This window comes from Cherax quadricarinatus, chromosome 15, assembly GCF_038502225.1.
Source record: "Cherax quadricarinatus isolate ZL_2023a chromosome 15, ASM3850222v1, whole genome shotgun sequence".
NCBI classification, from domain to species: domain Eukaryota; kingdom Metazoa; phylum Arthropoda; class Malacostraca; order Decapoda; family Parastacidae; genus Cherax; species Cherax quadricarinatus.
Window position 1 is genome coordinate 38,028,147 of NC_091306.1, and position 19,097 is coordinate 38,047,243.

At 41.0% G+C, this 19,097-nt stretch overlaps 1 protein-coding gene across 1 annotated transcript in view; it reads left to right on the forward strand.

Annotated features, from left to right (window-relative positions):
• Positions 1-19,097, forward strand: part of LOC138852733 (uncharacterized) — an 86,589-nt gene that overhangs the window by 36,892 nt on the left and 30,600 nt on the right. Inside the window, exon 2 of the mRNA XM_070085295.1 lies at positions 2,589-2,709. Coding sequence (XP_069941396.1) covers positions 2,589-2,709 — 121 coding nt within the window. The remainder of the gene's footprint in view (positions 1-2,588; positions 2,710-19,097) is intronic.

A 19,097-nucleotide genomic window follows, 5' to 3' on the forward strand; every position in this document is an offset into this window, starting at 1 on the left:
ATTTTGTGAGACAGAAACAGAGGACTGTAGACAGTTATTTTGTGAGACAGGGGTCCAATGACTCAAGCTGGTCCTAGTGGCATTAAAATACAGAGAAGGGAAGAAACCCCAGAGAGGGCTTTGATACCGGAAGTCCTCATGGAGGGAGATTCTCCTTCCAAACACTAACCCCAACTCCCTCTCTCCTCCTCCCTATCTTCCAGATGCCATCACCGATCTTCAATAAAGGTAAGTAAAAATGTTATTTTATATTACTATACTTAAAGACTATAGCATTTGTTTTGTGTATGTAAAACTGTAATTAATCTCTATAAAATGTATTTTTTTGTGAATATTTTTGGGTTTCTGGAACGGATTAATTGTATTTCCATTATTTCTTATGGGAAATATTGCTTCGAATTTCAGACTTTTCGAATTTAGAACTAGTTCCTGGAACGGATTAAGTTTGAAATTTGAGGTTCCACTGTATAAGGTAAGAAATATTATTTCTGTAATGCATTAAACATAATACATCACAACACTGAACTACAATTACATAACGATTTTTATTTTTTTTTTTTCAAACTGGAGACCTTAAAAAAAGTTTGTTTACCATTTTGGGGGGTCCAAAGAACATAACTCTGTTTTTCCCATAAAAGCTTCAGCTTCTTTAACAAGGTTTAGTCTTGCACTGAGTGTTCGGGAACATAACTACTGCATATTTATAAATAAAGTTAGACCCTAATTTTTCTTGGTATAAATGTTCGTAATTGATACTGATAAATTGGTTTAAAAAGACATGTTAGCAAAAAGTAGGACATATTTAATAAAAAGCATTTCAGTCCTGTGACCTTGATCACTTCTAACACACTGGAAGCCATAAAAATTCAATAACAATGACATATGTACATGATACTCAACCAGGCAAAGCCCAACCTACCTCACAACACAGGAATCATGTGACCTCACTGTCCATTTGACCTCATCTCAAATAAGCCTCACTTGCATTTTTCAGGTCACTATGTTACACTCGCATCCCATTTTCTGCCTATATACATATACAGCCTCTCCTCACTTAACGACGGAGTTCTGTTCCTAAGACCACGTCAGTAAACGAATTCGTCGCTAACATTTGCAGAATGTTTTTAATGTTTATAAAGCAGTGTAATTTAAATTGTAATAAACAGAATAGAGGAAATCAGCTATAATATACATTATTTAGGTGTGCATATTGGTCAAGAGAGCCCATTGTAAGTCAGAGTCATAAGGAAATGAGTACAACACTACATGAGGAGAGGCTGTACCATTATTTTCAACCTGAGTGTGTTAGAAGTGATCAAGGTTCCAGGACTTAAACACTTTCTAATAAGTAAGTCCTAGTGTTTGCTTACATGTGTTTTAAATATTTCTTCTTGCTTTAAGTTTAATACTCTGATGAAGAGAATCCCTAAATGTTGAGTGAGTATATAATATGATGAATGTTGAGTGGTTTACATTTATATTACAACTATAGTATTTGAAGAATGTTGAGCGACTATAGTTGTAATACACAGTCACTCAACATTCTTCAAACACCATAGTTGTAATACACAGTCACTCAACATTCTTCAAACACCATAGTTGTAATACACAGTCACTCAACATTCTTCAAACACCATAGTTGTAATACACAGTCACTCAACATTCTTCAAACACCATAGTTGTAATACACAGTCACTCAACATTCTTCAAACACCATAGTTGTAATACACAGTCACTCAACATTCTTCAAACACCATAGTTGTAATACACAGTCACTCAACATTCTTCAAACACCATAGTTGTAATACATAGTCACTCAACATTCTTCAAACACCATAGTTGTAATACATAGTCACTCAACATTCTTCAAATACTGTAGTTGTAATACATAGTCACTCAACATTCTTCAAATACTGTAGTTGTAATACATAGTATTTGAAGAATGTTGAGTGACTATGTATTACAACTATGGTGTTTACACCTTCATGAATTTATACAAAATAATAATAGAAGATGGAATATTAGGAGCCACAACTCAACTCACTCACTTTCTTCAGCTCATATCCAAAAGAACCGGGTTAAATTCTGGTATGAGTGAAAATGTTTGGCATCTTTGATGACTCTCTTCACCTGTTGTGGGTGGTATCCGAGAGAAGAGTAACAACAGACCAAAATGACAACAAGATAAGCTTTCTTAGGATATTTAACCCAGAGGGCTAGCCTCCCAAGATAACCCAGTAACATCAGTACATCACTGAGGACTGTGTCTTATTTCCATTGTGGTCCTTCAATCTTGTCCCCCAGGATGCCACCCACACCAGTCCAATAACACCCAGGCACCTACTTACTGCTAGGTGAACAGGGACAACAGGTGTAAGGAAACATGTCCAACATTTCCACCTGTGCTGGAGATTGAACCAGGGACACTCAAGCGTGTGAGGCGAGAGCACTGCCCACCAAGCCATGGAACATAGCTAACCGACTCTGTTAGATAATCCTGGGTTACTAACCAGAATAAACTAACTAGGTAATTTCAGACTCTATAGGCCAGTTATAATTATGAGATTAAGAGGTGTGTGGTTCCCCAGGTGTGGCTGCAGCAGCACCAACAGACAGCGATGGTGATGGTGGTGATGGCAACAACGTTGATATTGTCATCTTGGGCAGCACCACAACACCACAAACATAAAGAAGCACTACCTATACCAGGTAATTATCACTAGTCATGTCAGAACTTAAAATGAAAACTGAAACTGCTGTAGAGAGGGAAAGGGAAGAGATACAGCCGGATACTTCATCCAGTTCACTACAGATACTCCTCGACTTACAATATTTCAACTTAACGATGGTGAAAAAGCAATTACTTTGGAGATGAAACTTAACAGCAGCAAGTTTATAACTTGTATTCATTTATTTACTTTTCAATACTGGCACTTAGTCATAATAATTATTTGTTTATTCACATATTTGGCGATAGTAGTTATTTATTTACTTATTTATTTATCACATTCGACTTACAATGGGTTTGGTGAAATGTAACTCCATTGTAAGTCAAGGTAGACCTGTACTTGTACCTCTCTTAATAATATATAGGTTTTCAAGTGAGCTAATGTAGGTTAACAGCTCATAGTTTGTAAATAATGTTAGGAATCCTAAACCTAACCTTGTAGAACCATGTGTAGAAAGAGAAAGTAGTGATGGAGAGGGGAAGAGAGAGGGAGAGGGAGAGAGAGGGGGAGAGGGAGAGAGAGAGGGAAGGAGGGAGAGAGAGAGGGAAGGAGGGAGAGAGAGAGGGAAGGAGGGAGAGAGAGAGGGAAGGAGGGAGAGAGAGAGGCAAGGAGGGAGAGAGAGAGAGAGGACATGTCACAGTGTGCTCCACAAACTTTCTTAATATTACTTAACTACGAGGGTTGGTGAGGAAAGAACTGTTTAGTGACCTAGTTCTACCTACAACACACTAGTACAAGTAAGTAACTCCTCTATAGAAGTGAACATAAGCAAAATGAGTGACAATTAAGTGTTTTGGTGAACAATGTGGTGAGAGTGAGGGGACAGCGGCAGGCCTAGGAGTGACGTCACTATTGCATCTAATATTATATCTCGTTTGTGATATGTACTAACAGCTGGGTGCTTTATAACAATGTGACTGGTACAATGCAACAGAGTGATTTGTGCAACATCTTCCTATGGTGAAAACGTGGATAACATAAACAGTGTTTATTAAGTGATAGTGAGAAGGCAACACTTATAGCTTGCCAGCCCACTGCCTGCCCTCACCCTCCCTCACAACCCACCCCATTATAAACACCCCACGATACCACCACCCACCCTCTCACTCCTAGATGAACTTCACTGTAAACCTACAACGTCTCCTCTGTGATGACTTCACATCGCAAAATAGCAAGAATATCTTCGATATCTGGCTACTGTCCCAGTAGTTACTGCAGTGTTTGTGGGTATACTACAAGGGACAAAGTACTACTTAAATGTGAGGAGCTTACTTATTCCAACTACTGCCACACAGATTGCATTCCAGAAGAAGAATTCTGTTGCAGCCAGGTAGAAAATCTCAGAAAATTGAAGGATATCCATAATCCTGTGATATATGTGGAAATAAGTCTGGAGCTACAAGAGGAAGGTTCAGAAGTACCTCAGGGACTCCTGTCCAAAGATCAAGACTGCCCTCCTGGACTGTGTTGTAAAGTCGCAGCTAAGATAATCCATCACAGGGAAGCACTTCATGAGCTCCTCAAATTATTAGATAACCTTCAAGCTATTGTAGAAGGCCAGTGCAAGCCTACATCAAGTGACATAAGCTGTTCAGCTGATGGTGACACTATTGACAAAGGCTGGAAGTCCCACACTGAGCTTAACTCAGGGGTAAATAACTGGTGGAATTCTGTCATCGCTAAGGCCCCACAGATTGACAGAGCTCAAAACACTACCTTTGGGAATTCTAACACAATTCCTCTGACCATCACCAGAGGGAACAGATCCTCTTTCCAGCAACGAAGCAATCCTTGGATCTGTTAATTCTCCTACACCTGACATCTCTGCTTCAGCACCTGCCAGTACACTAGACAGTGCACATACCATCTCTGATCCTACACCTATCAGCACACCTGCCGACACTACTCCAACATCTGGCAGCAGTGCTTCATCGGCAAGTTCTGAGTCGGGATTTTCTCCACTAGAGATTGGTGCAGTTAATAATCAGGGCACTATCATTGTACCTCAATACCTACTGCGCCAAAGTATGAACAGCAGGGACACATCTGTCAGAACTGCACAGGGGCATGGTAGAGGATGTGGCAGAGGACGAGGAAGAGGACATGGAGGAGGAAGACATCTACAGTCGTCTCACCTTCCGCCAACACAGTCCCAGCAGCAGAACCTGCGGACAAATCAGCAACACACAGGAGGTACAACAAATAACAGTCCGCCCTCCCAGGCACCTAGGCAGTGCTCTCGCTGTCACTGGAAGGGGCACACCCCTAACAACTGCCTGTGAGATACCACATGCAGTTACTGCCACAAGAAAGGACATCAGGAGGACCAGTGTCAGAAGAAAAAGAAACTTGACAGACAGGACCACCTGTTTAGAGGCCTGTTCTCGGAACAAACTAGCAGGATGTCTGAATTGGTGAACACACTCACACAACACCCACTCAGCTACTCCTATCTCAGCCCAGCAGGTGGTATTGTGCCTTATACAAGACCACAGACCTGCATCCCTGCAGCTGCCTCAGTACCCTACCTCTCTCAAGGGCAGGCACCTTACATGCCTTACACACCCACCACCTCAAGCTGACCACATCATGAGGAGCCAGTCTACCAGCATCCTGTCGGCCAACATTAGAGGTTTCATTGCAAATGTTGGAGAGCTCACACACAGTTTTGTGAACACTTGATGTCCCGACATGATAGCTGTTATTGAAACATTTTTGGACGACAGGACTCCAGAAAATTTTGCAAGAACTGCTGGCTACACCTCATGGATGAGAAGAGATAGGCAAGGACAAGGAGGAGGTGTTGTGTGCTTCTCTAAAAGTGCACATGCCCAGCACATTGATGTTGCCATCTCTACTCATCTTGAAATGATGTTCTTCAAGCTATGCATAAACACTAGTACCTCTGTACTAGCATGTGCAATGTACAGACCTCAGTGGCAACATGCAGACCCCGTCAACTTCCTAATGGAAAATGTGGACTCCCTTCTGCTCCAACACAACTGTCAATATATCATAATTGTTGGTGACCTCAACCAACATCTTATACAGAGGGACTTTGATGACTTTCTTGCAGTATTTGACATGAGAAACTTTGTTGATTTCCCTACTCACATCTCTGGCTCCTCCCTTGACTCAGTAGCGAGTGATCTGGAAGAAGGTATAGTCACTTGTCAACCCCTCGGTTACATTGGATCATCTGACCACAAGGCTGTGTTTATGACACTTAAGATCCCAACAGAATGAGGTGAGGAGTCCACACACACAACCTGGCTATGGGAAAGAGGTAATTGGCCAGTCCTTTGCTCTGAGCTCGCCACCACCGATTGGAATGCTTTTCTCCAAGGGGATGTTGACAATCAAATGAAAGCCTTCACTGGACACATCTTTAATCTACAACAAGGACACATCCCTCACCGGTAACATGTGGCGAAGCCTACAGATCAGCCTTGGTTTGGCTTTCATTGTAGAGAGGCTGCTTCTGCTAAGTACAAGGCATGGCGAAGGTATAAGAGACATCCTACCACCTATAACAGGAACTTGCACAGGCAAGCCTGCAGGCATAAGGGTGACGTTCAAAAGTGGGCCATCGCTAAATGGGAGGTGGACACAAAAAGAGAGCTAGCATCAGGTAGGGTAGGCTCCAAAACCTGGTGATCTCTGGTCAAGGACAGACAAAGTTATCTGCCTGATGAACTCATTCCACCTCAACATCGACAGGATGGCACCACCACTACTAGTAGTCAAGAGAAAGCAGACCACTTTGCCGAACACTTTGCTACCAAAATGCAAGCTCCTGATCCAGCAAGGGACCCTCCTTGGCTAGCTGCAAGAACTGTGTCAAAATTGTCAGTGGTGACAATAAGGCAGGAGGAGGTGCATTTGCTTCTTAAAATGCTTGACCAAGAAAAGGCTGTGGGCCCAGGCAAGTTAAGCCCAATATTGCTGATAAGATGTGCAGACCAGCTAGCAGCACCTCTAACTTGCATCTTTCAGCACTGCCTAGTACAGAGTAAATGGCCTTCTCTATGGAGAGAGGCAAATGTGGTCCCTGTTCACAAAAAGAGGAGCAGAGCAGAAATCAGCAACTACAGACCAGTGTCACTCCTATCAATCACTGGCAAGATCCTTGAGACAATAATCTCAAGATAAATGATGGAGTTTTTTGACTACCACTCACTACTTTGTGACCATTAACATGGCTTCAGGAAAGGTTACTCTGCTACTGATCTGTTACTAAACCTCTCCATTAAATGGCATCAGTCACTGGATGAATCCAAAGTCAGCTGTGTGGTAGCACTGGACATTGCTGGTGCTTTCGACCGAGTGTGGCACCAGGGCCTCTTGGCAAAACTGCAAGCACTGGGGATTGCAGGCTCTATGCGGTCTCCTCAGTAATTATCTTCATGACAGATCTCTAAGGGTAGTTCTCAATGTAACAGAATCAGAAAGACATCCAACTGGGGCAAGTGTTCCACAAGGAAGTGTGCTGGGACCATTGTTATGGAATGTCTACTTCAATGACCTTCTTCATCTCATCCCAGAATCCCATGCATATGCAGACGACTGTATTCTGACATTACTTATCCAAGAGAAGAAATGCCAGCTGCTCTAAGCTACATTCACCAGCTAAGAGCTGTATCAGCCTGGGGAAACCAATGGCAAGTAACATTTGCACCTGAGAAAACACAAATGATTATGGTGTCTAGGCACTATGATGGTAATGCCAGTGCAGTAGTAACTATGAATGGGAGTGAGCTGGTACCTGGGGAAGAAGTTGATATCCTTGGGGTGAAATCAGACTCCAAACTGGCCATGAAGAACTATGTAAATCTTGCAAATAAGGCAGCCAGGAAGCTTACAGCACTTTGCTGTATCTCGCATCTGCTTGACAGTAGGGGTTGCAAGACTCTGTATGAGGCACAAGTATCCTCACACCTTGAGTATGCTCCACTTTCTTGGTTTGCCTGCCCCCCCCCCCATTCTTATCTGCGACTGCTTGACAGAGTAGAGAACAGAGCAAGACGTCTCATCTCTCATCTGGACCAATCCTGGATAGATCTGTCATTTCAGCAGAGCCTTCAACACAGGAGGGATATGGGTGGCCTTACTGTTATGTACAAGGCCAACATTGTCAAAGTACCACACTTGGATCCACTTCGAGGACAGTGAGAAGCAAGCTTCTATACCAAGGGACAGGCAGAAAGCAGTAACTCCACTAGGGCTATACCCTTCTCCAGAACATCACTTCATCTAAGTCCTAAGACCATTTTTTTTTTCTACTTTTTTTATTCTTTTGCTACCTTAACTTGTATATTTTATCTTGTCAATTTAAATCTAGTTATACTCTAATTCTTGTAAACAACTTATATAACACCTTAGTGCAATTATAATTGAGAGTCTTGTGCCTTTTTTATATTATTAGATTAAACTCAGTTGTACTATAGTCAATACCAAATTCATTATATTAGACCATATTGCAATTACTAGTGAGAGACTGGTGCTATTTTTAATTTGTATTTTTATATTATTAGATTAAATCTAGTTGTACTATAGCTCATTCTAGCTCAAAACATAGACTCCACAAAAGTCATTATATTAGACCTTAGTGCAATTACAAGTGAGAGTCTTGTTCTATTTTAAATTTGTATTTTTATATTACTAGTTTATACCTAGTTGTACTTTAGCTCATTCCAGCACAACACATAGACAACATCAACTTCATTATGTGTAGTAGTGACTATACTCTATATGACCAAAATACTCTAGCTATATACTTATCCAAGCTTCCCACCACTACAGATATCAGTACTAGAACTCAACACATAACTCAGGATATAAATAACCATAATTTAAACCTAGAAGATGATTGATCATGTTGACCCTGATCTAAACCTCCATAATCTGACACCCAATCAAAACCTATTGGAAAGTAACTGCCTTTATTACACAGCAACACAAGCCAGCACTATCCTAAACAATGCTAAAAGCCTATCAGTACTTAACTACAACATCAGGTCCTTAAGCAAACATTATGATGACCTCCTGGCACTCCTTGAATCACTAAAGACACCCTTCTCCTGCATTATTCTTACTGAGACCTGGCTAAAACAGGACACAATAGATATCTACCCTGATAAATTAGACACATGTGCAATTCTTGGGTATCTTTATTGAGGAAACGTTTCGCCACACAGTGGCTTCATCAGTCTGATGAAGCCACTGTGTGGCGAAACGTTTCCTCAATAAAGATACTCAAGAATTGCACATGTGTCTAATTTATCAGCATGTCGGTTCTCTGAACCATTCATCTACAAGTTATCTACCCTCTACCAGGATACACAGCAATTCACAACTGCAGACCAAACCAAGTTGGGGGTGGTATTGCAATCCATTACTCTAACCAATTATCTTGTATTAGCACCACTTGCTTTAGTGATGAATATGGGGAATACATTTTTGCTAATTTTACTGTAAAAAACCTTAAGATACCCATAACAATCGGTGCCATTTACCGGATACCTCACACAAACATCCCAAATTTCAGTGAGAAATTAAAGTCACTAATAACAAACAGACAAATGAATAAGCACCACCTTCTCTTAGCTGGAGACTTCAACATCAACCTTGGCTTACTAGATGATCAGCCAGTAACTGACTTCATCAACAATATGAACAACACACTTCTCATACCAACAATAACTAAACCAACCAGGCTCACTGAGACTACATATGGACCAATATACTAGCCCCCCTTAAATCAGGGATAATCACAGATAGCACTACAGACCACTACCCTACCTTCCTCCTGACAAACATTAATAAACCACCACTTGAATACAACAAAGTCTCATTTAGACTCCATGACGAGGCCTCAATAAGGAAGTTCACAACTGACCTAGAGATTGTTGACTGGCCTACAGAATTCTCCAAGGCCAATGGTATTGATGACTGGACAGACATTTTTCTTAACAAATTACTTAGACTATACAACAAACATTGTCCTATAAAAACGAAACAGATCACAAACAAACGGCTTGGTTGCCCATGGCTAACCAGCACCATTCTGAAATCCATTGACAAGAAACACCAATATGAAAAGCAATATAGACAGGGCTTAATACACAAAGATATTCTTAAACACTATTCATCAGTTCTCACCAAAGTAATAAAGAAAGCCAAACAACTATACTACTCCAGTAGATTCACAGACACTAGAGGAGATATAAAAAAGACCTGGAAAACACTCTCTCAGTTTCTAGGGACCCACAAACTGAAAAAAAACAAGAATATTGTCCTAACTAAACCTAATGAAACACCACTACATCCCACTGACACAGCTAACAAGATAAACGACTTCTTCTCAACCATAGGATCTAATCTCGCCAATAAAATCCCACATACTAATGCCCATGCCGGGGACTACCTAGATGGGAATTTCCCAAATTCCTTCTATCTTGCACCAACTGAGCCCTCGGAAGTCACCGAGATTATAAAGTCACTTAAAAACAACTCAGGGAATCTGTCTAATGTCCCACCATTACTGTACAAATGAGTGGCCCATATCCTTTTGCATGTTATTTCATTACTTTTTAACAAGTCACTAGAAACTAGCACCTTCCCGAAACTACTCAAGATGGCAAGGGTTACACCAATACATAAAGGTGGTGACCCTACAGACTTAAACAACTATAGGCCAATATCAAACTTACCATTGCTATCCAAAATCTTTGAGAAACTCGGGCACAGGAGACTATATTCATTTATAACAGCACAAAACATACTCAACCCCTGCCAATTTGGATTTAGGAAAAATAAAAGCACTAATGATGCAATCATAAAAATGCTAGATCTGCTTTACACAGCATTGGAAAATAAGGAATATCCACTAGGAATTTTTATTGACCTAAGAAAAGCTTTTGACACAGTAGACCACGACATCCTACTCCACAAACTTGACCATTACGGTATAAGAGGCCATGCGCTTGCTTATTTCAAATCTTACCTTACTAATAGGTATCAGTATGTTACCATTAAAGACACAGCATCAACAACACTGCCACTTGATACTGGAGTTCCACAGGGAAGTGTCCTTGATCCCCTGCTCTTCCTCATATACATCAATGATCTTCCAAACGTATCCCAACACCTGAAACCCATTCTCTTTGTTGACGACACGACTTATGCCATCTCTCACCCTAATCTTGCCACCCTCAACACCATTGTTAACGGGGAGCTGATCAAAATATCGACTTGGATGACAGCCAATAAACTTACGCTTAACACTGACAAAACCTACTATATTATGTTTGGTAGCAGAGCAGGATATGCACAAATTAACATTAAGATCGACAACACTCTAATTACCAGACATAATGAGGGCAAATTCCTAGGCCTATACCTTGACAACAACCTGAATTTCAGCACCCATATCCAACACATAACCAAAAAAGTATCCCAAACAGTTGGGATCCTCTCCAAGATACGATACTACATGCCGCAAAATGCCCTTCTCACACTATACCACTCACTTATTTATCCATACCTCACCTATGCTATTTGTGCTTGGGGATCAACTGCAGCAACACACCTAAAGCCAATCATAACCCAACAAAAAGCTGCAGTAAGAATAATCACTAAATCCCACCCCTGGCAACACCCCCCCCCCCCCCACTCTTCATAGATCTAAACTTACTCCCTGTTCAGTACATCCACACTTACTAATGTGCAATCTACATCTACAGGACCTTAAACTCCAATATCAACCTTGACCTAAAACGCTTTCTTGATAGTTGTGACAGAACCCACAGGCATAACACCAGACACAAACATCTCTACGACATTCCCCATGTCCGACTAAACCTTTACAAAAATTCAATGTATGTCAAAGGCCCTAAAATCTGGAACACCCTACCTGAGAACTCTAGAACTGCAGACACATTCATCACCTTCAAAACTACCATTAGAAAACATCTTATCTCCCTGATAAACCCCATCAACTAATTACACGAATACCACCTGGTGGTTCACACACTCACTCACCCATTTGACCATAAACAGAAATATTAATCTCAATCTTAAAATAATGAATCCTATGATACTCCAATACTGAAACTATGTACTGTGCCAAAACAAAAGCATTCACATTGCTAAACTCACAAACTAGTATTTAGTCACTTAGCCATAATACCAACTTACCTCATAATTTGTAATATTTTAAAATAAAGAATTAAACTAAGTCTGCCCGAAATGCCTAGCCATGCTAGGCGTTCTAGTGGTACACTCTGTAATCATTATTTAACTACATGTAAACCACACAACAACCAAATTCTGTAAATTCAACATTGTAATCTTTATAGAGAATAAACTTTGAATTTGAATTTGAATTTGAATAGGATGACTCGAGTCTGGAACACATTTGTACAGCATTATGATAAAGTCAAGTTTACCTGGAGAGGATTTTGGGGTTCAACGCCCCTGCGGCTTGGTCTGAGACCAGGCCTCATGGTGGATCAGGGTCTGATCAACCAGGCTGTTACTGCTGGAAGCATGCAAGCTGATGTACAAACCACAGTCCGGGTGGTCAGGGACTGACTTCAGATGCCTGTCGAGTGCCTTCTTCAAGACAGCCAGGGGTCTATTGGTAATCCACCTTATGTATGCTGGGAGGCAGTTGAGCAGTCTTGGGCCCCAGACACTTACTGTGTTGTCTCTGAATGTACTCGTAGCGTCAATGCTTTTAATCAAGGGAATGTTGCATTTCCTGCCGAGTCTTTTACTTTCACAGGGAATGACATTCATGTTCAGGTTTGGTACCAATCCCTCCAGGACTTTCTAAGTGTATATTATGTATCTCTCTCATCTGTGTTCCAGGGAATACAGAGCAAGGACCTTTAACTGTTCCCAGTAGTTTAGGTGCCTTATCGTACTTATGTGTGCCGTGAAAGTTCTTGGTACACTCTTCAGGTCTGCAATGTCGCCAGCCTTGAAGGGGGCCCTTAGTGTACAGTGGTATTCCAGCCTAGAGAGCAAAAGAGATTTGAAGAGAATCATCATGGTCTTGGTGTTCCTAGTTTTGAAGGTTCTCATTATCCATCCTACCATTTTCCTAGCAGATGAGGTAGATACATTGTTGTCGTCTTTGAAGGCGAGATCCTCTGATATTATCACTCATGCAACTAATGTGACATTTTATTGTGGCAACATTTCGCTCTCCAGGAACTTTGTCAAGCCATTACAAGCCGTAACAGCTTGACAAAGCTCCTGGAAAGCCAAACATTGGCACAATAAAATGTCACATTAGTTGCACTTGTGTCCTTTGACTTTACATATTGTCGGTAATTCTACCAACATTATTACGATTTTATCACCTCCAGATCCTTCACATTACTTTTTAGCTCTATTGTATGGTTAGAATTTGTCAGAGACCCTGATTCATTTTTAATTTCCACAAGTTCCCCACATCTGAGAAGTTGAAATTTATCCTTGTTGAACTTCATGTTGTTTGGGGTGGCCCATTTGAAGATTTGGTTCATGTCCGCTTGGAGTCTTGTGGTGTCTTCGATGGAGGTCACTGCCATGATACTCTGGGTGTCATCCGCAAAGGAAGACACTGAGCTATGGCTTACATCTGTGTCAGAAATGAAGAAGAGGAACAGAAGGGGAGTGAATACTGTGCCTTGTTGAACAGAGCTTTTTACCGTGGTTGCCTGGAACTTTACTCTGTTTACTATTGCTCTTTGTGTTCTATTTCTCAGGAAGTTATAGATCCATCTACCAAATTTTCCTGTTATTCCTTCATCACACATTTTGTGTGCTATGGTCACACTTGTCAAAGGTTTTTGCAAAGTTTGCATATACTACATCTGTATTTTGTTTATCCTCAACAGCATTCAGGACTTTGTCATAGTGATCCAGTAGCTGGGACAGGCAGGAGTGACCTTCTCTAAACCTGTGTTGCCCTGGGCTGTGTAATTGATGGGTATCTAGGTGGTTGGCAATCTTGCTTCTTAGAACCCTCTCAAAAATTTTTATGATATGAGATGTTAGTGCTATCGGTCTGTAGTTCTTTTCAACTGCTTTACTGCCACCTTTGTGGAGTGGGGCTATGTGTGTTGTTTTTAGTGTGTGGGATGACCCGTGTCCATGCTCCCTCTCCACAGAATGCTGAAGGCACGCGATAGGGGCTTCTTGCAATTCTTGATAAACACGGAGTTTAACGAGTCTGGGCCTGGGACAGAGTGCATGGGCATGTCATTTATTGCCTTTACAAAGTCTTGTGGAGTTAGGGTAATATCCAAGATTTTTGAGATGACCAAATTTCGAGTTTCGTTCATAAAGAAGTCATTTGGACTGTCGACCCTTAGTCAGGGCAGCGGCTCGCTGAACAGTGAGTCATACTGGGACTTTAGTATCTCACTCATTTCTTGGCTGCCATCTATGTATGTCCCATCCCGCATAAGCAGGGGCCCAATACTGGATGTTGTTTTTCCCTTAGATTTGGCCTGAGAGAAGAAGTATTTTGGGTTTTTTTAATTACTTTTATGACTTTTAGTTCTTCCTGTGATTCTTGTCTCCTGTGAGATTCCTTCAGCTTAAGTTCGATATTTTCAATTTCATTGACCAGTGCCTCTCTTCGTATTTCAGATATATTGGCCCCTTTCACCAGCTCTGTGACTCTTTGCCTTCTTCTGTACAGGGAACATCTCTCTCTTTCTAGTTTACATCTTCTCTTTCTTTTTCTTACTGGAATGTGTCTTGAGCAGATCTCAAGAACCACAGAATTCATTTTTTCAAGGCAAATGTTCGGATCTGTGTTGTTTAGGATATCTTCCCAGCTTGTTTCATTTAGGACATGGTTGACTTGATCACACTATGTTTTTGTTATTGAAATTAAATTTCATGAAGAGACCTTCATGACTGCTCACATTTTGCTGGTCAAGAGCCCTGTGCATACATGTCTGTACCTCTGTTATGTTATGATCTGAGTGTGTGTCTGATACAGTTATGTTACATATCAAATCATCATTGTTAGTGAAGATGAGGTCCAGCGTATTTTCTAGTCCTGTAGGCTCTAATATTTGCTGGTTTAACCCTCTGACTGTTTCGGTCGTATATATACATCTTACAAGCCACCGTTTTTGACGTATATAAACTCATAAATTCTAGCGGCTTCAAATCAAGCAGAAGAAAGCTGGTAGGCCCACATGTGAGAGAATGGGTCTGTGTGCACCATATAAAAAAAATCCTGCAGCACACAGTGTATAATGAGAAAAAAAAAAAACTCCGACCGACTTTGTGGTCTATTTTCATATAGTATTCATCGTTGCATTCTCGTTTTCTTGGTCTCATTTGATAGAATGGAAAAAATGTTATAGAAACAGAGGTGATTTTGGTTGGTTTTACTATGAAAAGAAGCTTGAAATGGAGCTCAAAGTAGGGGAAATGTTTGATTTTTGCCAATGGTCAAAGGTAAACAAATGATGTTATTTTCCAATAAATGTCCAAGTAGCCATTCTAATATGCAGTCATGAAAGGGTTGACATTATTTATACAATTATTACAATATTGCAGTAGTCTGCATAACAGTAAATCTTTTATTTTTTGTTTGAATAAAAATTCAGAATAGAAAGCAAGAGTAATATCAGAGGGGACTGGAGACGTGACTGATAAACGTAGAAAATGTTATTTTAGAGCCAGGAATGTCTGCATTGTTCATTCTGGACCCTACTTTGAAATTGTCATATTTTTTTAATTTTCGTGAAATTGGCCAAATTGCAAATTTCTGACCAAGTTACTGGGTAGTTGAAATCGGTAAATGGGCAGTTTCTTGTACTCAGTTGATAGAAAAAATGGAGCTCTAAAGAAATAGCTATAAGTTTGGTCGACTGGAACAATGAAATTAGCCAAAAATAGGGCTCAAAGTGGGCGAAATCGCCGATTCGTAAATATCGCCGAGATCGCTAACTTCACGAGAGCGTAATTTCATCAGTTTTCCATGAAATTTCGTTCTTTTGGTGTCATTACAATCAGGAAAAGATTCTCTATCATTTCATGAGATTTTTTTTTTGGGGGGGGGGAGGGGAATTTGTGACACCAGGAGACACCTCAGGATTTGGGGTTGTGATAGTCAAGAGGTTAAGGTGAATTTGGTGCAAAGATTTAATAGTTCATGTGTGTGTGTGAATTTTCATCTGAGCTGACTCCCAGGGTGATCTCTGCTAAAACATTGTTTGCTATACTCCTCCATTTTAGGTGTCTCAAGTTGAAATCCCCTAGTAGTAAGATGTTTGGGGCAGGAGTTGGGAGATTTTCCAGACAGTGGTCAATTTTCACAAGCTGTTCCTGGAATTGCTGGGAAGTTGCATCTGGAGGCTTGTATACCACAACAATGACAAGTTCTTGGTTTTCAATCTTTACCTCCAAAACTTCAACTACATCATTTGAGATGTTTAGTAGTTCTGAGCAAATGGGTGACTCTGTGACGTACAGGTCAACCTCCCTTTGTTGCCTGATTAGTCTGTCGCACAGGAATAGGTTATAACCTGGGATCCATATTTTGTTGTCATAATGATCTTTTATGTGGGTCTCTGTGGATACTGCAAACACTGCATTTGACTTTGTGAGCAGTCCCTTGATGTAAGGAATTTTGTTTTTTGATGGCTTTAGACCCTCTATGTTTGCAAAGACAAATGTCGTTATATTGGTGGAATTTAGGGAGGTTTTATTTGCTGGCTCTAATATCTGTTGTCCAGGAGTGGAGGCCAATGTCCGTGCCTCTGCTCCAGAAGTGTTTTCAGTTGGTGTAGGATTATTGTTATTTCTTGCCAGTCTTTTTTTTCCCTCCTGGCCTTAAAAAAACCTATCCTTGGAGAGGTTGTGGCTCCCCTCTTTTGTTTCCCATACTCTGGATGGTCTGTGTCTTCTTGCCCCCTTTAGGTAATGTGCCTGGCAGTATGCTTTGTAGCATTTTCTTTCATGGATTGACGAGTGACAAATTTCTGGGTGAAATAATTTACAGGAGGGGAATATGCACTCACCTGTTTTCATGTGGGTGTGGCATTTTTTGGGATGGTCAAAGGTGCATGTCCCACCTGTTTTACCAGATATACAGTGCCTGCAGATACCTAAGGTATGGTATTTACATAGATTGTAATTCTGTTTGCTAAGATTTATTGTAGCTGCATTCGCTACTGGTGCATTTTTTTTCCTGTTTCCTCCCTATCTTTCACCCCTGTAGGGACATCAGTTCTTCCACCAGGTTTTGCTGGTAGTGTGTCAACACTATTCCCTGAGGCATCATTCCCTTTTGATCCATCTCCAGCAATATGTTTATTTTCTACTTCTGTGAATTGAATAGCATTGTCTTCACTGTCCTCCAGGGCAACACTTGAACCCTCAGGAGCACTATCCCCCAGGACTACACTAGGACCCTCAGCACTGTCCTCCAGGAGCACTGTCCAAGACAGCCTTGACCCTACCACCCATCTTATTTTCCCAGCTGTCATACCATGCTGACATGTCTTTGAAGAAGGATCTTTTATTGGTGTTCTTGTCTTTTAATACAGATGTAATTTTCTCATACAGATGTATCTCATTTGAGCAGACCCAAAAAATCTCTCTGAGTTTATGTTAAGTGTGGTCACTGGTTTAAAATCCTTGCATATACCATGGGACCACTGACCACAGAGATAGCAAGCAATCCAGGCCTGTTTTAGTCCTTTGCCCTTTCTGCAGACTACACAGACCTTCTTGTTGGTGGTCATCTTACAACACATGACAACTCTCCTAGCTAGTTAGTCCATAATTCCTAGAGGTATTTAATATTTTTTTTTTTAAGTTCTTCTGATTTGGCTTTATTTCCAACGAAACCGTCTGAATCCGCCCAAATGAAAATGCTGGTCCACAGATGGCTCCTACTTCATCCTGTTCCTTACTTGTATGTTTCATAACAATAAAATGCTTTCTAATGAGCTGATGTAGGTAACAGCTCTTAGCTTGTCAATAACGTTAGGAATCCTTAACTTGTAAATAGCTTGTCAATGAAGCTAGGGATCCTTAACCTAACCTTGTCAAATCCTGTGTAAAAAAAAAACAGAGAGAGGGAAGGAGAGAGAGAAGGAGAGAGAGGGAGGGAGAGAGAAGGAGAGAGGGGGGGAGAGAGAGGAGGAGAGAGAGGGGGAGAGAGAGGAGAAGGGAAATGGGGAGAAAGAGAGTGGAGAGAGAGAAGGGAAGTGAAACAAGGGGAGAGGGCTGATCTCTTTGCTGAACACTTTGCAGCCAAGATGCAAATTCCTCATCCAGTAAGGAACCTCCTTGCTAGCTGCAAGAACTATGTCAAAGTTGGCAGAGGTGACAATAAGTCAAGATGAAGTGTATCTTCTTAAATTGCTGGACACAGAAAAAGCATTGGGCCCAGATAAACTGAACCCAAGACTGCTGAGTAGACGTGCAGACCAGCTAGCAGCACTCCTAACTCACTTCTATCAGCACTGCCTAGCACAATGTAAATGGCCTTCTCTATGGAAAGAGGCAAATGTAGTCCCTGTTCACAAAAAAAGAGCAGAGAAGAAATCAGCAACTACAAACCAATGTCACCCCTGTCAATCACTGGCAAGATTTTGAGATAATCTCATAGTAGACAATAGCATTTTTTGACTACCACTGCTTCTCTGTGACCAACATGGCATCAGAAAAGGTCACTCTGCTGCTGACCTGCTGGTAAACCTCTCCAATATGTGGCACTAGTCACTGCATGAATCCAAGACCAGCTGTGTAGTAGCACTGGACATTGCTGGTGCTTTTGACCAAATATGGCACCAAAGACTCTCGGTAAAACTGCAAGCAGTAGAAGTCACTGGCTGTGTACTATGCTTTAGTGATTATTTGCAAGATAGATCTCTAAACATAGTTATCAATGGGACAGAGTCAACAAGACACTCTATTGGTGTAAGTGTTATGCAGGGAAGTGTGCAGGGTCATTGTTATGAAATGTCTACTTCAAAGACCTTCTTCAACTCATCCCAATATCACAAGAATATACAGATGACTGTACTCTGACAATCACTTATACTATAGAGGAAATACTAACTGCTCTCAGTTACATCAATCACCAGCTTACAGCTGTATCAGCCTAGGGAAAATGATGGCTGGTTACAGACTTTTTTTTTTTTTTTCAACAAGTCAGCCATTTCCCACTGAGGTAGGGTGACCCAAAAGAGAAAGAAAATCCCCAAAAAAGAAAATACTTTCATCATCATTCAACACTTTCACCTCACTCACACAATCACTGTTTCTGTAGAGGTGCTCAGAATACAACAGCTTAGAAGCATATACAGTGGACCCCCGGTCAACGATATTTTTTCACTC